The sequence below is a fragment of the Miniopterus schreibersii genome (assembly GCF_964146895.1).
Source record: "Miniopterus schreibersii genome assembly, chromosome: 15".
NCBI classification, from domain to species: Eukaryota; Metazoa; Chordata; class Mammalia; order Chiroptera; family Miniopteridae; genus Miniopterus; species Miniopterus schreibersii.
In genome coordinates, this window is record NC_138115.1 from 42,451,128 (window position 1) to 42,468,841 (window position 17,714).

Below are 17,714 nucleotides of genomic sequence, written 5' to 3' on the forward strand. Positions count from 1 at the left end.
CTTACAGCCCAAAGTGACCACAGGACACTATAGCGGAGATTCATACTTTAAGGTCAAAGAAAATATCTACTGAGCTAACGTGAAAAATATTCCCAAGTCCTAGAGTTCAGCTGGCTTTGTGATCACTCACCTTTCCTTTGTCCTTAGTTCCTCAATTAGGACAAGCAATTCCTAACTCAGGCCATCTTCCCGCCCCAGGGGTAAGAGACGCTGCACAACCATCTGTCACCACAAAGTCATCAAACATAGCAAACTGTTCAAGTTGATTTTTTAAAAATCAAAAAACAAGCGAGTCATCACCACGGTAACTATGAATGTAGCCCACGAGGCCTGTCTGAAAAGTCAGCAGAAGACCGTACCTCTCAGTTTATACATCTCTCCGTTGGCAGAGTACACGACCAGCATGTGCGGAGCTTCGTCGCTCAGGGACACAATGGCTCCAGATAAAGACAGGGCTCCTCGAGGCTTCTGGTGCTTGCTCTGCTCATTCACAAAATACTGCAGGAGGCCAGCCTCAAAGTCCAGCACAAAGTACCTGTGCAGAGAAACCACAAGGCATCACTTTCTCCCCTAGCCCATTCCTCACATGGGGGTAGAAAAGGAAAGGGAATCCTTAAATGGCATCAAGGCTCTAATTCCAGAAAGCTGGAAACCAAAAGTCCCCACCAGGTGCCTTTGGAAGTCAGCCCCCCAAGTCAGGAGAGAGCACTTGATTCCCAAGTCAGAAGGGAGCCTGTGACAGGCACTGTGGGGAAGCACTAGGTCCATTCAGGATTCGGTGCAATGCCCACCACTTCACCTGGTGCCCACGGACACCACAGTAAACCTCAGAACAGCCACAGAACAGCAGATGCACTGGGACACAGGCTGTTAACATGCTCCACAGGACTTCACAGGAATAGCTGGAATTCTCTAAGCCTCTACTGAGAGGCCCTTTCACACCCTGGTAGCAGCAAGCTGGGCCTGCCAGCAGCAGGGGTATCGTGAGAAGCCAAGCAGCTGGGGTCACCTGGCAGGGAACTGGAGGTGCTTACACAACCACCTGGGCACACTCATTTTTCATACAAAGAGACAATTATTTCCTCCACTCTGGGAGGTGGCAATGCCATTGGGCTCCACATCCAGGATGGGGGGGAAAAAGGGCAACTGCAAGTTGCCTAAACTGCTCAAACAAATCTTTGTGGCGAAATTATCTGGCCTAGTTACACTCTCAATCTATCCCTCCAGAAGTAGTTAGGACAACTTCCCCTTCTCCACCAGGATGGAAATTTCTGCACCTGAGACTCAAATTCTTCCCATGGCCTAGATGCCCAGCACAGTCTCTGCTGACTTCTCCCCCTTCTCTCTTTCCACTCCTCCCACCTAGTCCTCACTTGCCTCCCACCACAGGACCTTTGCTCATGCTGTCCCCCCGGCCTGGAGCAGTTACTCCAAGTGTGGCGCACAAATACTGGTGGTTCCCAAAGTGTTACCAGTCCACAACAGCTTTTTGAAATCTTTCCTGCAACTTTGCTTTGCTTCAACTCCCAGCTGCAAGATCAGTGGGTTCGTCTCATAAAACAGTCCAGATGTTGTCCAACACACATGGCACACATAAGTTCCATGCTAGTCACGAAGCCACCAGAATGCAATTGAGGGAGGAAAATAGCAAGTCCTTCACCAAGGTTGGAGAAATACTGCCCAGAAAGCTATCCCCTCCCCCAAAGCCTAGAATATGGTGTCCTCCCCATTTTGACATGTCAACTTCTCAACCTTCAGGAGCAAATCAAGTACCACCCCCTCGAGAAAGCTTTTCCTGACCAGGTCCAGTGTTCCTCCCACAGGCTCTCACAGCACCTTAAAATGATACTTCCTGGCCGTGGCCCCACCAGGAGTCTACGTTCGCAGGATTATCTGACTCAGTGTCTAGTTTCCCTGACAGACTACACACTGCTTGGAGGAGGAGCTGTTTCCCCCCAGTGCCCAGCACAGTGCCTGCCATTTTGTTGATACTGTTAAAACTTATTCAACGAATGAATGAAGGGGGAAGAAACTACTAAATTCCACAATTTCTAATCCATGCACCAAAGCACCTGGGCGTTGCTACTGTGAACTCACAGGGCACTGCAAAGCACTTTACATTCGAGGGGTCACAGTGATCCTCTGCATAGGTCAGACACCATACACACGACTACCTCGGATGGTTTCCCAGTTTTGATATTAGATTGCACGACATCATTTCGTTGCAAAGCTGGGTTTTCACCTGGTGCTGGGAATAAAAGCAAACATCCACGTGGAACAGGAAGAGGGCAGCAATGCCCAACATGGCTCCAGGGTTTGGGAAACTGTGCAGCATCCGCAGGTGCACACATCACGTCAATGCGTAATCGTGGTCATTTAATAAAGAAATAAAAATATACTGCTTTCCATTTTTATTATTTTTTCAGATGGCTACTGAGTTGTAAGGACATAAATCTGTACGAAGTTGTTTGGAGCTAGCCTCTTAAATAAAACTGCAGAATTGTTTTAACCTATAAGCACCACGAACCAAGAAAGTTTACAGACCTCTGACCTAATTCATTCTCACAGCAACCTAACAACTATGCATTATCCCCATTTCACAGATATCCCGAGACTTAACGAAACTCAAAAGCCAAGTCCCACTCATCTGTTACAGACCTCGAGATCCAAGGACCAGGCTCTGTTCACTCTAGCATCATCAACTCGCCTTTGTTTCTCATCGACTCTGTCACACACGCACTTTCACACACACATTCAAATGGAGATGACCTACAAGGCAACTTGAGATCTCCACCATAAGTATGACAAAGGCACAAGAGGGAAGGTGCCTGGGTCCCCGAATCACCCCCTGGAAGAGTCACCTGCTGAGGAACACCCACATTAGACTGCTACATGAACAAGAAAGCTCTGTTTCATCAGGCCACTAAGATCAAGACCTGTTACAGCAGCCAGCTTCACAAATTCACCAAAAATCTTTTTAACTTTCTACTTTCAGATCCTTAAAATGTGCTCCTACTCCTTTATGTGGGATGAAAACCAAAGTCCGTCAATGAGAGAACAACTACGGTAATTTCTGAGCTGCCAGTGGTCAAATTACTTAAGTGCTGACCCCGTCTTCTCTTTAGGAGTAAACGTGGCGAACCTGACCTATATTTGATGTCACTGTGACTGTAGCTGTGCGGATACTGCTCCCGGCAAGTCAGGGCGCTCACAGCTGTGACCCTCACAAGTGTGGAGAAGGAAACCTGGCTCCAACTACCGCACTGTGTGTCCCCCACCCCCACCCCCGGAGCTATGGCCTCCCCACTAATAAACACATCACCTTCACACAGGGAGGGGGAGCAGAAAAGGAAGGGGATACCCGAAAAGGCTTCAAGGGAAAGGCATACACTGCTGGTTGGAAGGGAGAAAGGGCTTAATATCTTTCTCCCTCCTGTTTCTATCAACTTATCTATCGGGAACCTGTCAGCCTTGATCTCTCCTAGAGACAGCTTCCCCAATGCATCCTGTTCAAACGACTAACCACATATTTGCAAAGGACATTATCCAGAAGCTGGTACAAAGAAATAAATTGAATGCTGTTGTTTTTTTTCCAATAAGGAAGACAGAATAACCAATTGATGTCACATTATGCAGGATATGGGGACATACTAATGATTTTTCACATTACCCATTTCCAACTGACATCTTAATTCTAACCTCCTGCCTCAGATGGGGGAAATATGTATTTCTGCTACTTCCTAAAATAGTTTAAATGCAAATGCACAGGTTTGAATCATGTGCACTAAGGAAGCCCAATAATTTCCTCCTTTTCTAAAGACAGTTAAAAACTCTTATCATATCTGGAGGCAGCAATGGGAGACTGATTAAAAATTGCAACGAACTAAACAGTTTTCTTTCAGGACGGCCTTTGAAAGTCAAGTTATACAGGTAAGAACTGTCCATACGGCATTAAGAAGGGCAATTTCTGTTGGTCACGTCTCCTGGGAGGAAAGAAAATTATATTCAGCTTCCTGCAGGGTCGTGGCTCTGTCAGGCACTGCTGTTTGGAGCTTGCAGCTATATCTGAAAGTCACAGCTTTCATTCTAAATGGGAAAGTTAACCGTATTTCTAGATTTGGCTTCATTACACCAAGTGAAATTGCCAGATAAAATCCTGGAACATCCTTAAAGGGCTTTCCTTTCAAAGGAATGAGTAAGACAATCCTAATTTCTAGTATGTGTTTTTAAATTAGTGTTGAGCTTTAGTATGCATTCTCACTGATGTGCAGATGAGCTAAATTATATGCAAAGAGTGTATTTTACTTGCCATGTTAACAAACCAAAGAACGTGCTGGAGAGAGAAAGGAGGGAGTGAGGAGAGAAGACAAACCAGCCCAGGAAGAGAGGCATCTTACTTCTCGTGAGGCCCGCTCCTTGCTGGCGCCCATGCCCGATTCCAAAGCTGGGAGCCAGGCCAAATGGGGATCCCCTTCCTTGGAAGGGTTGAGGACAAGCCATTGCCTACGACCACCCTTCAGACAAACCCCACCACTCTAGCAAGAACACACAAGTGCACGCACACATTCGGACACACCTGCATACACACGCACTGACACACACGTGCTCATACCAGTGCCCACAGACACACCTGCACGTATGCATTCAGATACTCACACTCATATACCCGCATCCACTCTTGAATTCACACATTCGCACTGCAGACACACACGCATACATGTGCACACACATTCGCACTCACACACGCTCTTATACTCAATTCCACGCATGCACACAGAGCAGCCACCTTACCTATCTCTGCTTTTCCAAGTCTTCCATCTCTGAGGGTCATTTGCCTACACCTGTAGCCTTTAAATCCCCCCATCTGCCTGATATAGTTTCATTAAGGTTCAAGATTAGGATCTAGAAGTTGAAATACATACACATTTACTTTGGGAGGGGAGAGGAATGGGGCCAAGGAGCACACCCACAGCCATGGGCCAAACTCCAGCAGGAGCAGAAATGCAAAGGGAAAGGATTGGAAGGGGGGAGCCTGGGGGAAGAAACTCATTAATACTGACAGGAAGTTAAAACCAAATTACAAGAGAATTACAAAGAGAAAAAAATGCAGTGAAATAAATCCTTTGAAGAGGAACTTTTGCTAGACAGGCTGCTCCTGACAAAAAGCTAAATCATTTCATCTAAATTTAAAGTAAAAATTAAAACGACAAGGGTAACGGGCCTGAGCACGGGAGGTTACCACCCTCTCCTTGAAGACTGAGCAGAACACCTTTCATTCCCACGCTACTGTTATTTCCAAGAACGTGTCAGGACTCTGTCCCCCTGTGAGGCTCAGCCCCTCATCTCTACCCCAGACACTAGGACCAGAGCCACCAAGGCCCCCTGCCTACCAGGCCCCATGTGCCATGTGAAAGAGGAACAAGGACCTCAGCCTCGGGGATCCACCCCACCTTCACCAGGTACCCCAAGCACTTGCTCCAAACGGCTGGAACCCACTGAACTTGGCCTGTGCTAAGACCATATCCTGCCTTGTCCTGACCAATGACAACAGTGACCTTCTTCAGCTTACGGCCCTTCTCTGGGTTCAGTTATTCACTGCCTGACTATTCTAGACTCCCCACCACTCCACCACACACCTAAATGGCAGAGACCCTCACAGAGGTGTGGGTTTCTGCTTTGGGCATTGTCCCCTCCTCTGCAGTCCATGTCCCTAGAGGACTCGATGGTGCGGGCACAGAGCTGCAAGGAGTGGTTCTTTCCAGCACTGTGCGTACTGATTCTGGAGGTTTCGGCTCCCTTCCAATTCCATGCTGCCCAGAACCACTCAAAATATCACCACGTTTGAAATCTAGAATCACCATGTTTCTGAAACTTCCAATCTATTTCTGACAGAAAATAACGCTGGGGGGAAATCAGCAAGGGGAAACATAGTGTGTCAAATGGTGGGTGCACTTTCCTAAGTTTACCTTAAATCTTCAAAATTAACATCATCTATGGATCATTTTCTGAGCCCTTTTCATCATCAGAGATCAACATATTAAAGTTCTCCAGAGTTACCTCCTTGGAGCTGCCAGTTTCCCTACAAGACGGTGTCTCCAGGTGGGCCTGCAACACCTTGATCACTGCGGTCTCCTCACCTAAGGAGAGTTTACCCTTGAAACTCATAAGAGTTTCTAGCTTGGAAGAAGGGGATAAACCTTCCAGAATTTCTTTCATGATAACCAAACATCCCGGAGAGGAAGATGCTGGACCCTACCATCTAAACCACACATGGGTTCTAAGGCACAGCCCCTGCAAGCAACCTCCATCCCAGCCGATCCCAGCAGAGCTTTAAAGTCTGGAGTTCCTCAGCTCATGGGATTTGTGGCAATGGCTGGAGAAATGCAACGGCCTTCTTGCATCTCTCAGCTACCTACTCCTCAATTCTGTGACCAGAGATTTCCACCACTGCTACCACCATCCCCCAAACCACCAAGTGACAGAGAGTCCAACACTCCAGAAGGTACGAAATTGTCATAGGACCCTAAGGGCTCATCATCAACCACAAGACAAATATATTCTATTATATAAGAATTGGATCCATTATTAATCACACGCAGGCATGCAATACAAGTTTAATCTCAATGTACCGGAAAAACTCACCGTGACCTGTCTATAGCAAAACCATCATGTTAGCCTTCAGACAACCTACAGATACATAAATGGAACCATTAATAAAAAGAATTTCTGGTATTTAGAGAGCACGTTCATGTGTCACGCATTGTGTGCTGCACACATATTAACTCACTGACACCTCCCAGCAGTCCCAGAAGTAGATGTGATCATAACCCCTTTCTACTGATAAAAATTTCAAGCAAAGAAACATTAACCACGTGCTCGAGACCTTCCAGGGAAGAAACAATGGGGCTAGATTTCAGCTCAGGCTATCTAGTGTTACAGCCCATGGCTCTAAATCAGCAAGATATTGTGTGCTGACTAAAAGGAAGTTTTCACTGTAAACATGCAAAACATAGGGTCAAAAACACAGAGAGCAAACTGACAGAAATACAAGAAGACAATAAACAAAACACAATCAGACTGGGAGGTTTTAGAATCCTATGGCTCAGAATTGGACAGATATGCAGAAAAAAATAGAAATAGATTCGAAACAATATAATCACAAGTTTTATTTTAAGTTTTACAAATAATCCTATAACCCAATAAAAAATATGACTTTTTTCAATGTACATGGAACATTTTCCAAAACGGCTAAAAAATGTATATATATCTCAAAGTAGAAACTTTACTGATCACATTCTTTAACTACCCCTCATAGCAAAATAAGTATCTGGTATGTTAAAGGCTTAAATTTTTAAAAAATAAGTAGTATTAGTTTTAATAACATAATATACAATATTATATAACAGATATTTTATTTTAATTATATAACATTACTGTAATTAGGAGAAATATGGGTGAATATTTTTAAACTGTTAAGGTGGGGGAAGCATCAGGAGAGCAAAACCATCAAAAAAGTACTGACTCATATTTCTAAATAAAAAAAGTAAAAACATCTCTGAAGTAAAAAATAATCCACAAATAAAATTAAAAGACAACCAACATAGTTTTTTGTAATTCTTGACTTGCCTTGCCTTCTGAAAAAACAACAACTGTGCCTTAGAGTTTGGGTCAGCCATGCTTCGGAATCCATCGGGGAACTTGTTAAAACGATGGATCCTCGGCTCCCAACCCATACCTAGAAGATCAGAATCCTCGTGGATCCAAGGTCAGGAAATCAGGAATGTGAACTTCAAGGTCTCCCTAAATCACCTAGCAGTATAAGAACCAGTACAAAACCAGAGTCAGGACAAGACCTCACAGTGTTATCCATCACCCAGCTTTTCTTCTGGGCTGCCAAGCTTCTCCCCGCAATCATTCACTCTGCAAGCATCTGAGCACCCACATGCCCATGCAATGAGTGGAGTATATTCCTCAAGTACAACCTGACCTCACGTCTTGGGCTGAAAGCTCCTAAGTCACAACAGCACAAGCAGCGGGTTTCTTGGCTCTGTCACTCTGGAATTTTTTTAAGAAAGATTTGAAGAAACGTTAGAAAGTCACCTGGCTTAGAGTTCCTGCATAATCAGATGACCGACTAGTGGCATGCAGGTGAGGTGCTCGCCTGCGCAGAGGGGACCCAGGGGCCAGGCTGGATGAAAGACCTGAGATTAAGAACTTCCAGCCGAGTGGCTGCTGCCTCAGGCCCCCCGATAAAGAACCAGCATAAGTCAAAGTGAACTTTTAACACAGGTTTGCTGCACAGCACCTGGACTTGACCTATGATGAGATTCGATCTGCTTTTAAGGACTAGGTGATTTAATACCAAAAGAACTGAGACCTAACAAGTACTAATACAGGCTGGCAGAATCCTGCCGCCTCTATCTTCAGAACTCCTATTAACTCGTGAGTTTCTGGTGCCTTTAGAGGAGAACTTCACCCTATTTTAAACAAACTGTAAAATATCAAGATGCGTCTGAATGCTCACAACTCCTATTTCCGTTCTTGCCGCCCACATCGCAGGGAACTTACCTGGGGACCCTCGACATGGGCTGAGTCTTGATTCAAGTCCCTGCTTTGCACTATAAGCTGGTTCTCAGCGTGGGCACCTGTGCGCAGGGTCTTTGATATGGATAAAGCGTTGTGGATACATTCACTCACTTTATAGTTAAAGAAAAGAGAACCTATATAAGCCCAACTTTTTGAAGAAGTTAGCTTTGATTCCAAAACTAAGTTTTATTTCCAAGAATTCACTCATTTCTTTAAAAAAAAAAAAAAATTTAACTGAGTACCTACACTGAGCTAGGCACTGTGTGCCAAATGCTAAGAATACATGTGGGGGTGGGACAGACAAGGTCCCTCTGATGGGGGAGGGAGTGTGGAGGAACGGCACCAACAAACAATAAAATATTCACTAAAGTAAATACAAAATTACAGCTGTGAGAAGCGTCTCCTGGTAAGAAGAGTAGAATGTTCTAGCCAGGGAGTTCCCAAGGACAAAATGCCCATAAACTGGAGAATGGATAAGCAAAATGTAAGCAATGAAACAAACAGAACACAGACGCATGCTACTACATGGGTGAACCTCAAAAATACTGTGCAAAGTGAAAGGAGCCAGATGCAAACGATTACGTGTTGTATAATCGCACTTGTAGGAAATGGCCAGAAAAGGGAAATTTCTAGAGCCAAAAAGCAGATCAGTGGCTGTCTGCGGCAAAAGGCAAGGCAGTTAAACGTCACAAAGTCATGACGGCACACACCAACAGTGGAAAGAGCCAGGTACCAGGGAAGCATGTAGCTACGGAAGGGGAAAAGAAGGGGAAAATTTACACGGGTAGAGCAGACCTCACGGGGGAAAAAAGAACAAACACTTAAAACAAATATTTTAAAGTGTTATTGAACTATGGGAGACTATTGGAAACGTGGAGTGGAAAGAAGTAGGACCACCAACTGCAAATACTGGGCTTGAAATGTTTGTAATTTACTAGGAATGAATAAAAATTAATGCTGATTAGAAAAAGCTGGAGGGAATAGTATATGAGAATGTTCTTACTATCTTTGCAACTCTTCTATAAATCTAAAAATATTTCAAAATCAAAACCTTAATAAAAATAGACATTGACTTTCATGAAATGTCTCTCAGGATCTATTGAAGTGATTATATGGATTTTGGATACACTTTTAAACCCTGTAGTGGAAGCATCTATTCTCACTCATTTCTAATTCATTCTCCCTCTACTCCATGACTTTTTTTAACTATAAATAAGATCTCCGTGTACTCCTGATTAAAATCCTTAAACGGCTTCCCACTACGCTCAATAGAAAATCCAAAATCCTTTATGAGCCTAAAAATTTTGCATGTCACAGTTCAGTTCACATCTCCTGTCTCCTCAGCAAATCTCCTCTTCCCTCTCTTCCTGCCACACTGGCCATCTATCTTCCTGTTTCCATACCTTTCCTGCCTCAGAGCTCTCATCATGCTGTTCCCACTGCCTGGAGACCTGTTCCCTACTCGTAGTCTGGCTAGTTCTTACTCTTGCAGCAAAGCCTTGCCTTCCCCACCAATCTACACCAGGTCCCCTGTCACTCTGCCCCACAGCATATTGTCTTGTCTCTCACAAGTCATCAATCTTTGTAATTATTTGTGGGATTATTGTTTAAGCCACACACTCACTAGACTGTACCTTCCTTGAGGTCAGGAACCACATCAAGTTTCTTTACTGCTGGCTCCTTGATGTCCAGCACAAATGCCTGGCACCAAAAAAAAAAAAAAAAGGCATTTAATAAATATATCATACTACATCACCTTGGGCAAGTCACCTTACTTCTCAGTGCCTCGGTTTCCTATCTGTAAAATGGGACTAAGAAGACTCCACCTCACAGAGCTATGCTAAGGCTTAAATGAGCTGATATACATAAAGCACTTTCAAGAGTGCCTGGTGCACTGATAACGCTAAGAGGTTGCTCCTTGGCCATCCTGATGCAGCACCCCAGGTTGGCAGCCAGTGCCCTGTGAGGGAGAACAGTCACCTCAACGAAGGAGAAAGCTGGGAGCACATAGAAAGATGGAGAATTTATTAGTTCTTGTACTTTTCTGGCATTTCCAATTCCTTGCCCTTCCTCCTGGATCCTCTCTCTATTCCAAAGATACATCAAATACAAGAGGGCACAGCAAAGAGCACTCATCGAGTCCTTCCCGCATTTATTCCTTCCACAGACATGCTGAGCACCTGCTACATACCAGGCACTTTCTTGGCACCAGGAATACAGCAGTGGGTGGGGGTGACAAAAATCCCCGCCTTCATCTCATGGGCCCTCTATGGGAAAAAGCGGGGACGGTAGAGAAGATAATAACTGCTAATATTGTCCCTCTGATGTAGGTACTACTATCACCCTTTTCGAAAGACAAGGAAACCAAGGCACAGAGAGGGTCTCTCATTTACCAGAGTCACACAGCCAATCGGTAGCAGAGAGGATGTGAGCCTAGGCAATCTGGCCCCTAACCACTATACTATCCAGCCTTGCTCAGAAAGATAGGAACATGCTAAATCTTCCATTTCAGACCTCAACTATAAAGAATCTTCTAAAGGCAGGGGCATGGAGTGGGAGGGAACACCAGTCAGGAAATGTCAAATGTGTATGTGTTCAGACTGGAAGTCAAAGGTGAGATTTCTGCTAAAACCAGTGAAGTAGGCCTGCCCAAGGGTAATTTCTCCTCAAAGGATTCTGCAAGCAACTAACCATAGGAGAAGGGAATGAGAGGAGATGAAAGGGGAAAAAATCCAAACACTACGATCCAAAGAAGTCTCAGAAGGGCTAACTGGTTTCACCTAGAAGAGATCGCATATCCCGCCTCTTCCAGCTCTGTGGGCTCTGGCTAGCTGACTCGCTCGCTAGCTCTGCCCCTGGTCCCTCCGCATGGGCTTTAATCCACTTTATTGCTTGATTACCTTCCCCCAGCATGGGATCCCACGCCTCCCAAACTGGCAGGAAACCAAGGCACTCAGCAGGAGCCTGACAGCCACCCAGTCAGTCAGCAGATCTCAGAGCTAGGAGAAAAGTCAGAGCAGGTCCGGCAATTACTGCCAGGCACTAACTGTAAGAATCAGCCAAAATGTTATATGGGCACTCGGACCTGGCTGCCACAAAGAGCCCTAGCAAAATGTACACGACTCCAAAATGAAATTCGTTTGCTGGCTCTAACCCGAAGGGACAAGCACACAAAATGCCATCAAAAACAAAATTAAAATCTCAACTGTTTCTTCAACACATGCTCCAAAGCCTCTGGGCAATATGATCCACCATGACCAAACACCGAGTCCAAAAACAAAACCGCCTGGAGGTTGTCAGGGTCCTGGGTGAGCGTGGGCACATGCTTGCTCTCTGGGGAACACATAATCCCAAACGGACGACAGAGTGGGCTGAAATTTCCACACACTCTCACTCTCCACAGACTCTCAGAGAACCTCAGTCAAAACCATTTCCAATCTGGTCTGACTTTGTTGAGATCTGCCCCCCTGGAAACAGCTGGTGCTTTGCCACTGACCTCAAATAAAGATGGAACTTGCCCAATTTTCTGGGGAAGAGGGGGAGGTGTCAGTTAATGCACAGAATTCTCAGTGTTGAAGTTTTTTCCCAAAGAATTTTTGCTTAAACTAGAGGCAGCTACAGACATGTTTATACTGTCACCTGAACATAAAACAAACGTATAAGCAAGAGAGGGATCAGGTAATAAAAGTTTCTACCTCATAGGACTTTTCCGAGGATCAAATAAGTTATTATTTGTAAAATGCTTAGAACAGTGACTGGCACACAGTAAGCACAAGATATATGTAATTATTTGTCAAATAACATAGATTAAGGAAATATTTACCAATTACTCTGAAAGAAAATCCTAGTCTTGCCTACACAGACAACTTATTTTTTCAGGGGCATGTGTTTGTAATTGTGTACTAGTTAGCACACGAGTTGTAACTTCCTACTTCTCAAGACACATGATGACACCAAAGGTATCCAAGTGTCAAAGAGCGTTAGCACTCCTCAAAGAGCACCACCCCAGAGAACCCGCTAATTCTCATCTCAGTATAAAAATTAAGGCTCATGGGAGAGGAGAATGGAGATTTAATAAACATCAATTGAACTGCAAACATCAACTATGATATTTTCCAAATCTGGTTTGAAATCTCCATTGCACCATCTCTAGAAACAATATCTAAGCCTTCTTAGCAAAACATTCAAACAGAGAACATTTTGACAGTTGCCAGATGGGAGGGGTTTGGGGGGATGGGTGAAAAAGGTGAAGGGGTTAAGAAGAAACAACTCATAGACACAGAAAAGTGTATGGTGATTATAAGAGGGAAGGGGGGTAGGTAGAAGAGGGATAAATGGTGGAGACTTGACAGGGGTGGTGAACATACAGTGTAATACACAGATGATGTATTATAGAGTTGTCTTGAAACCTATATGATTTTATTAACCAATGTCATCCCAATAAATTCAATAAAAACTTTAAAGATTTTTAAAAAGAATATTCTTGTGGACATAAAGTACAACATAGGAAATATAGTCCGTTAATACTGTAATAACTATGTATGGTGTCAGATAGGTACTAGATTTATCAAGGTGATCACTTTGTAAGTTATATAAATGTCTAATCACTGGGTGTACAGCTGAAACTAATATAATATTGTACATCAACTGAAAAATAAAAAATTATTTTAAAAAAATTAAAAACGGCCAGCCACTTAGCAAAACAATCACTTCCCAACCATTCAGGACCAATTCATTAATCTAGGGACCACTCTGAGCTTCTGGTCCTTTCCCCCCTCCCCCCCACTGGCCACGCTTCCTCTCCAAGCAGGAAATAAAGGTGACAGCCAAATCTGCCACAGATGGTCGGCCACTACCAGATTTGATCCAAATTTCAGGGATAAAAGAGGTCACACCTGATGGTGACAATGTTTTTAGCTCATCCATGGCTAACAGGAAAGTCATTTAAGTACAACTTGACTTTGAAAAGCTATCAATGAAGTCATGGCAGACAATTCTGCCTACCAAACCCACCTCTGCAGAAGGTTTTATGTCGAGAGAACTCTTAGGGCTCTGGGAAGCCGAACATTTCTCCAACCCCCTGGAGAAGCAGTGAAAGTATACAGCCTGCCTCTGAATTATTGATGTCAGAATTTATTGAAAGGTCTCCATTAGGTCAGAGGTCACACCCCAGATGCAATGCCATGGACCTACCCAAGGGTTTGTGACTGGGGATAAAAGCAATACTGCTCCCAAGCATGTGCTCTGTGCAAGGCCCCTGGCTTCAGACGCTGACCAGCACTCACAGCTTCCAGCGCACCATCTGACTGTCTCACTTTGTCTCATATACTGGGCAGGTATTCTTGACTCCATTTTACTGACATGAAACATAGGCTGGTACATTTAAGTGACTTCCCCACTGTTTCGTTTGCAGAAGGACAGGACTAGGGGCAGATATCTGAACTTTCAGTCTATAGTTTATTTCATTAAATTATGAGGTTCCCTGTACCTTATGTTTATATTCACTGATAGGTATTCTTCTGAATGCTGGGGCTAGAGCAGTGAACCAAAGAGATAAAAATTCCTGCCCTCATAAAGTTTACATTCTAGTATGGGAGAGAAATTACAGACATATAAACAAATGTGGTAAGGGTCAATGAGTGCTTTAGAAAAAATAAAAGTATAGTATAAGAAAGTGGGGGCGGGGAGGAAAGGCTGCCATTTGGAGAGTGCAAACTTCACCCGGTCGAGGAAGGCATGTCTGTAAGGTGGGTCTGAGCAGAGACCAGAAGGAAGAGGGTGAGGTGTACCAGCTGAAGGAAGTAACTGTTTGGGCAACAGATACAAAATCGGAGGTGGGAGTGGGCTGGGAGCACTGGAAACAGCAGAAGACAGGCCAGTAGGATGGGAGCCAAGTGAGTGAGGGGGCAAGTGATGGGAGATGACCTTGCGAGGCAGCCAGAAGCCAGATATCACGGGCGTTGCAGACTGTGGTTAAGTACCTCAGATTTCATTCCAGAGACTGGAGGGAAGGAGGGTTCTGAAGGGCTCTGACACTAAAGGATCACTCTGGAAGGATGCTCAAGTGGGTGGTGGGAGAAGTGGGGAGGGAAATTAAGAGCTTACTGCAACAGTCCAGGCAGAGATTTATGTCAACAGACAATGTATAACATGCACAGAGAGGTCACATAGAAGGCTTTCCCTTCTAGTTTTTCCAGCATAGCTAAGACAGCCACTCCCTCCTCTCCTGCCTGCAGCCTGACAACTTGTTCCTCTATCCCCTGATTTAGGGGCAGGGTGGCCAACCTGGGACAATGGCACCAGGTGTTCTTATTGTATAAACGGTTGACTTGTGCCAGCTGTTCTCTGGTGAGGATGAGGTTAAGGATGGGAGAGAAAACACCAGCCTTGACTTTGGTTTCCTATTACTTAGGATGTCTGCTTGCCTCTAAGCATTCTGAGTGTCTCTAGATCTTGGCAATCAATTCCCTGAGAAAAGACTCCATTTCCACAGGCCAGGATATTTTGTAAGTACCTGGTGGACATCGATCTCCTAGAGATGATGGCAGCACTTTGGGGCAAAGAGGTGGAAGGAGGAGATGAGCAGCTCCCCTGGGGCATTGCAAGTAGCAGGTCTGATCTGGCATTCACTTAACTAGTGATTAGTAACCAACAGGAAACCCTGAAATCACTTCTACAACATCCGTCAGAGAGCGCAGCCAGTCAAGGGCTCTCCAAAGATGGTGACTTTAGGTCCCTGGAGGGGTAGATTATGAAGCCTAGAAAAAGGTATTTTTAAAGAATAAAAATGTTAAAACAAAGCTCGCATTCATCAGGATTCATTTTGTTTATATATATATATATATTATATCTTTATTGATTTCAGAGAGAGGAAGGGAGAGGGGGAGAGAAAGAGAGAAATATCTATGATGAGTCGTCATTGATCAGCTGCCTCCTGCAGGCCCCCAACTGGGGATCGAGCCCACAACCCGGGCATGTGCCCTGACCCGGAATCGAACTGCAATCTCCCGGATCCTAAACAGATGCTCAACCGCTGAGCCACGCCCGGCTGGGCCATCAGGATTCTTAATGGCTGTGTTATTTTCTTTTCCTTTCCATAGAAAACCTACCTAGAGGTTAACAATGGAATATGAGAGCTCCCATCGCCTTTTCAGGTGGCAGGCCTCGGCTCTGGTGGTCTCACAAAGCTACTTTTCTATAATCACTGTCCTTTCTGCTGAAACTGCTGTTGCGATAAATCATCTTATCACCAAGCCCTACAGTTTCTAAATAGTGCTCTCCACCAAGAGAAACATATTGGCGTTCAGCCAGGAGACCAACTTGATCTGGTTTCTGGGCTTCTGCACTGTGTTTTGTGAGGCTGTTTTTAAGGCACCTGGAGATTAGTCCTGGGACAGAGAACTAGCATCATGGGGAAACAAAAGATTATATTAACTCTATGACACTTGTGGCTGATGAAAGCTATTGCTGGTGCAGCTCAAGGTTAAAATAAATAAATAAAAGGAGAGGGGAAGGGGAACGTCTCACTGAATTGCCTCCTCTCAGCAGATTATTTCATTAGCAAAAAAAAAAAAAGCAAATTAACATTTCTGCAGTGACTCACTGACTCAGCAGAGCCCCTTTGGCATCCCGGCAATTTTGGATCAAATGTGTGTGCTGTGCCTGCCACAGACCCTCAGCGTCCACATTAGCTTTTCTTTCCAGGGCCACTCTCCACATCTTAGCCTCGCATCAATCTATTTCAAGTGCTCCCACTCTTGAGTAGCAGCTTTGAAACCAATCACCTAACACCTTTAAAAGAAATAATCTGAGAAGCTGAAGACACTGAAAGGAGAAGTCCATGAGCACCAGAGGCTGGCTGCCAAGAGATCTGGAAGACAACCGCTTGGCACCCTTGCCCTCTGGCTTTTAAACACGGGGACATGGCTTCAGAAATGGGCAAGGCATCTGCAGAATTCTGAGACCAGGAATCCAAAGATTCTCTCCCCTCTGCCATGCTTCCTGGCAAATGAAAATATGACAAATCAAAGGTAATACAGAAATACTGCTCGGTGTTCCATTGCAAAACGCAATGAACAGCCGTCACTTTCTTCACCTGAATCTACGAGTCTCCCAAGCCTTACACATATTTATAGCACGCCTAAATTACCTCCCTAATAAACCACTTTGTGAATTAAAGGGCCCCTACTTCCTTCATTCCCATTATCACATAACCCAGCAGGCTCTCATCTCAAGCGTGGCCCAGAATAAAATGTTCTTAAGCAGAGATCCCTGTTTCACACCAGGGCTGTTCCTCTGATTCTTTTCAGCACAACGGCACAGCCTTTCAGAAACCAAAGCAGGGTTCGTGTTAAATGCAGCACCACAGGGAACTCAGATCCCACCCATTCTGCTTCAGCCCTCGGTCTGAGGTGGAACCCCACAGCTGGGCACCCGCACCCGGGGCCTATGGCAGAGGCCCTAGGAGAGGAGTTGGTAAGCCTTTTCTTGAAAAAGCCCGAAAGTAAATATGTTAGACTCAGTGGGCTATACAGTCTCTGACTTAGCTACTCAACTCTGCTGATATAAAACAAAAGTACTCAGAGATAATAGTAAACAAACAGACGTGGCTGTGTCCCCATAAAACTTTTACAAAAAAAAAAGGCAGTGAAAGAGGATATTGGTCAAAGGGTGCAAACTTTGATTTATAAGATCATTACTTTCTGGGGCTCTAATGTATAGCATGTGATTATGCTTAACAATACAGTATCGTATACTGAAACCTGCTAAGAGAGTAAATCTTAACTGTTGTCCCACTCAATACTCTTAGATTGAAGCGGACACTTTCACAATCACCTTTTCCCCTGCCATAAAAGCTCTATAAATCCGTGATTAATTAATTCTCAGGCACCTGTTAATCCCCCTTGCTCTAGCCAAGTAACAAAACCAAAACCAGTGGGTTTTTATGTTCTTGCCAAAGAACCCAATTGTGTTGATTCATCCAACTTAGCTCTTTGCTAAAAATGACCGCTTTTCTCTCCTTTCCATTTTAACTGTTCTATTTAATAAATGTTTTTATTGTAAGCCTCAACTCCTATTAAGAAATGCACAGATTAAATATATGTTGTTAAACATATTTTGTTCTAACA

The 17,714-nt window shown here is 44.4% G+C and overlaps 1 protein-coding gene across 2 annotated transcripts in view; it reads right to left on the minus strand.

Moving 5' to 3' along the window:
• OSBPL10 (oxysterol binding protein like 10) overlaps positions 1 to 17,714 on the minus strand; it is a 182,170-nt gene that overhangs the window by 116,579 nt on the left and 47,877 nt on the right. For both annotated transcript variants that reach the window (XM_081159261.1, XM_081159260.1), the window contains exon 2: positions 360 to 535. In XM_081159261.1, coding sequence (XP_081015387.1) covers positions 360 to 535 — 176 coding nt within the window. The remainder of the gene's footprint in view (positions 1 to 359; positions 536 to 17,714) is intronic.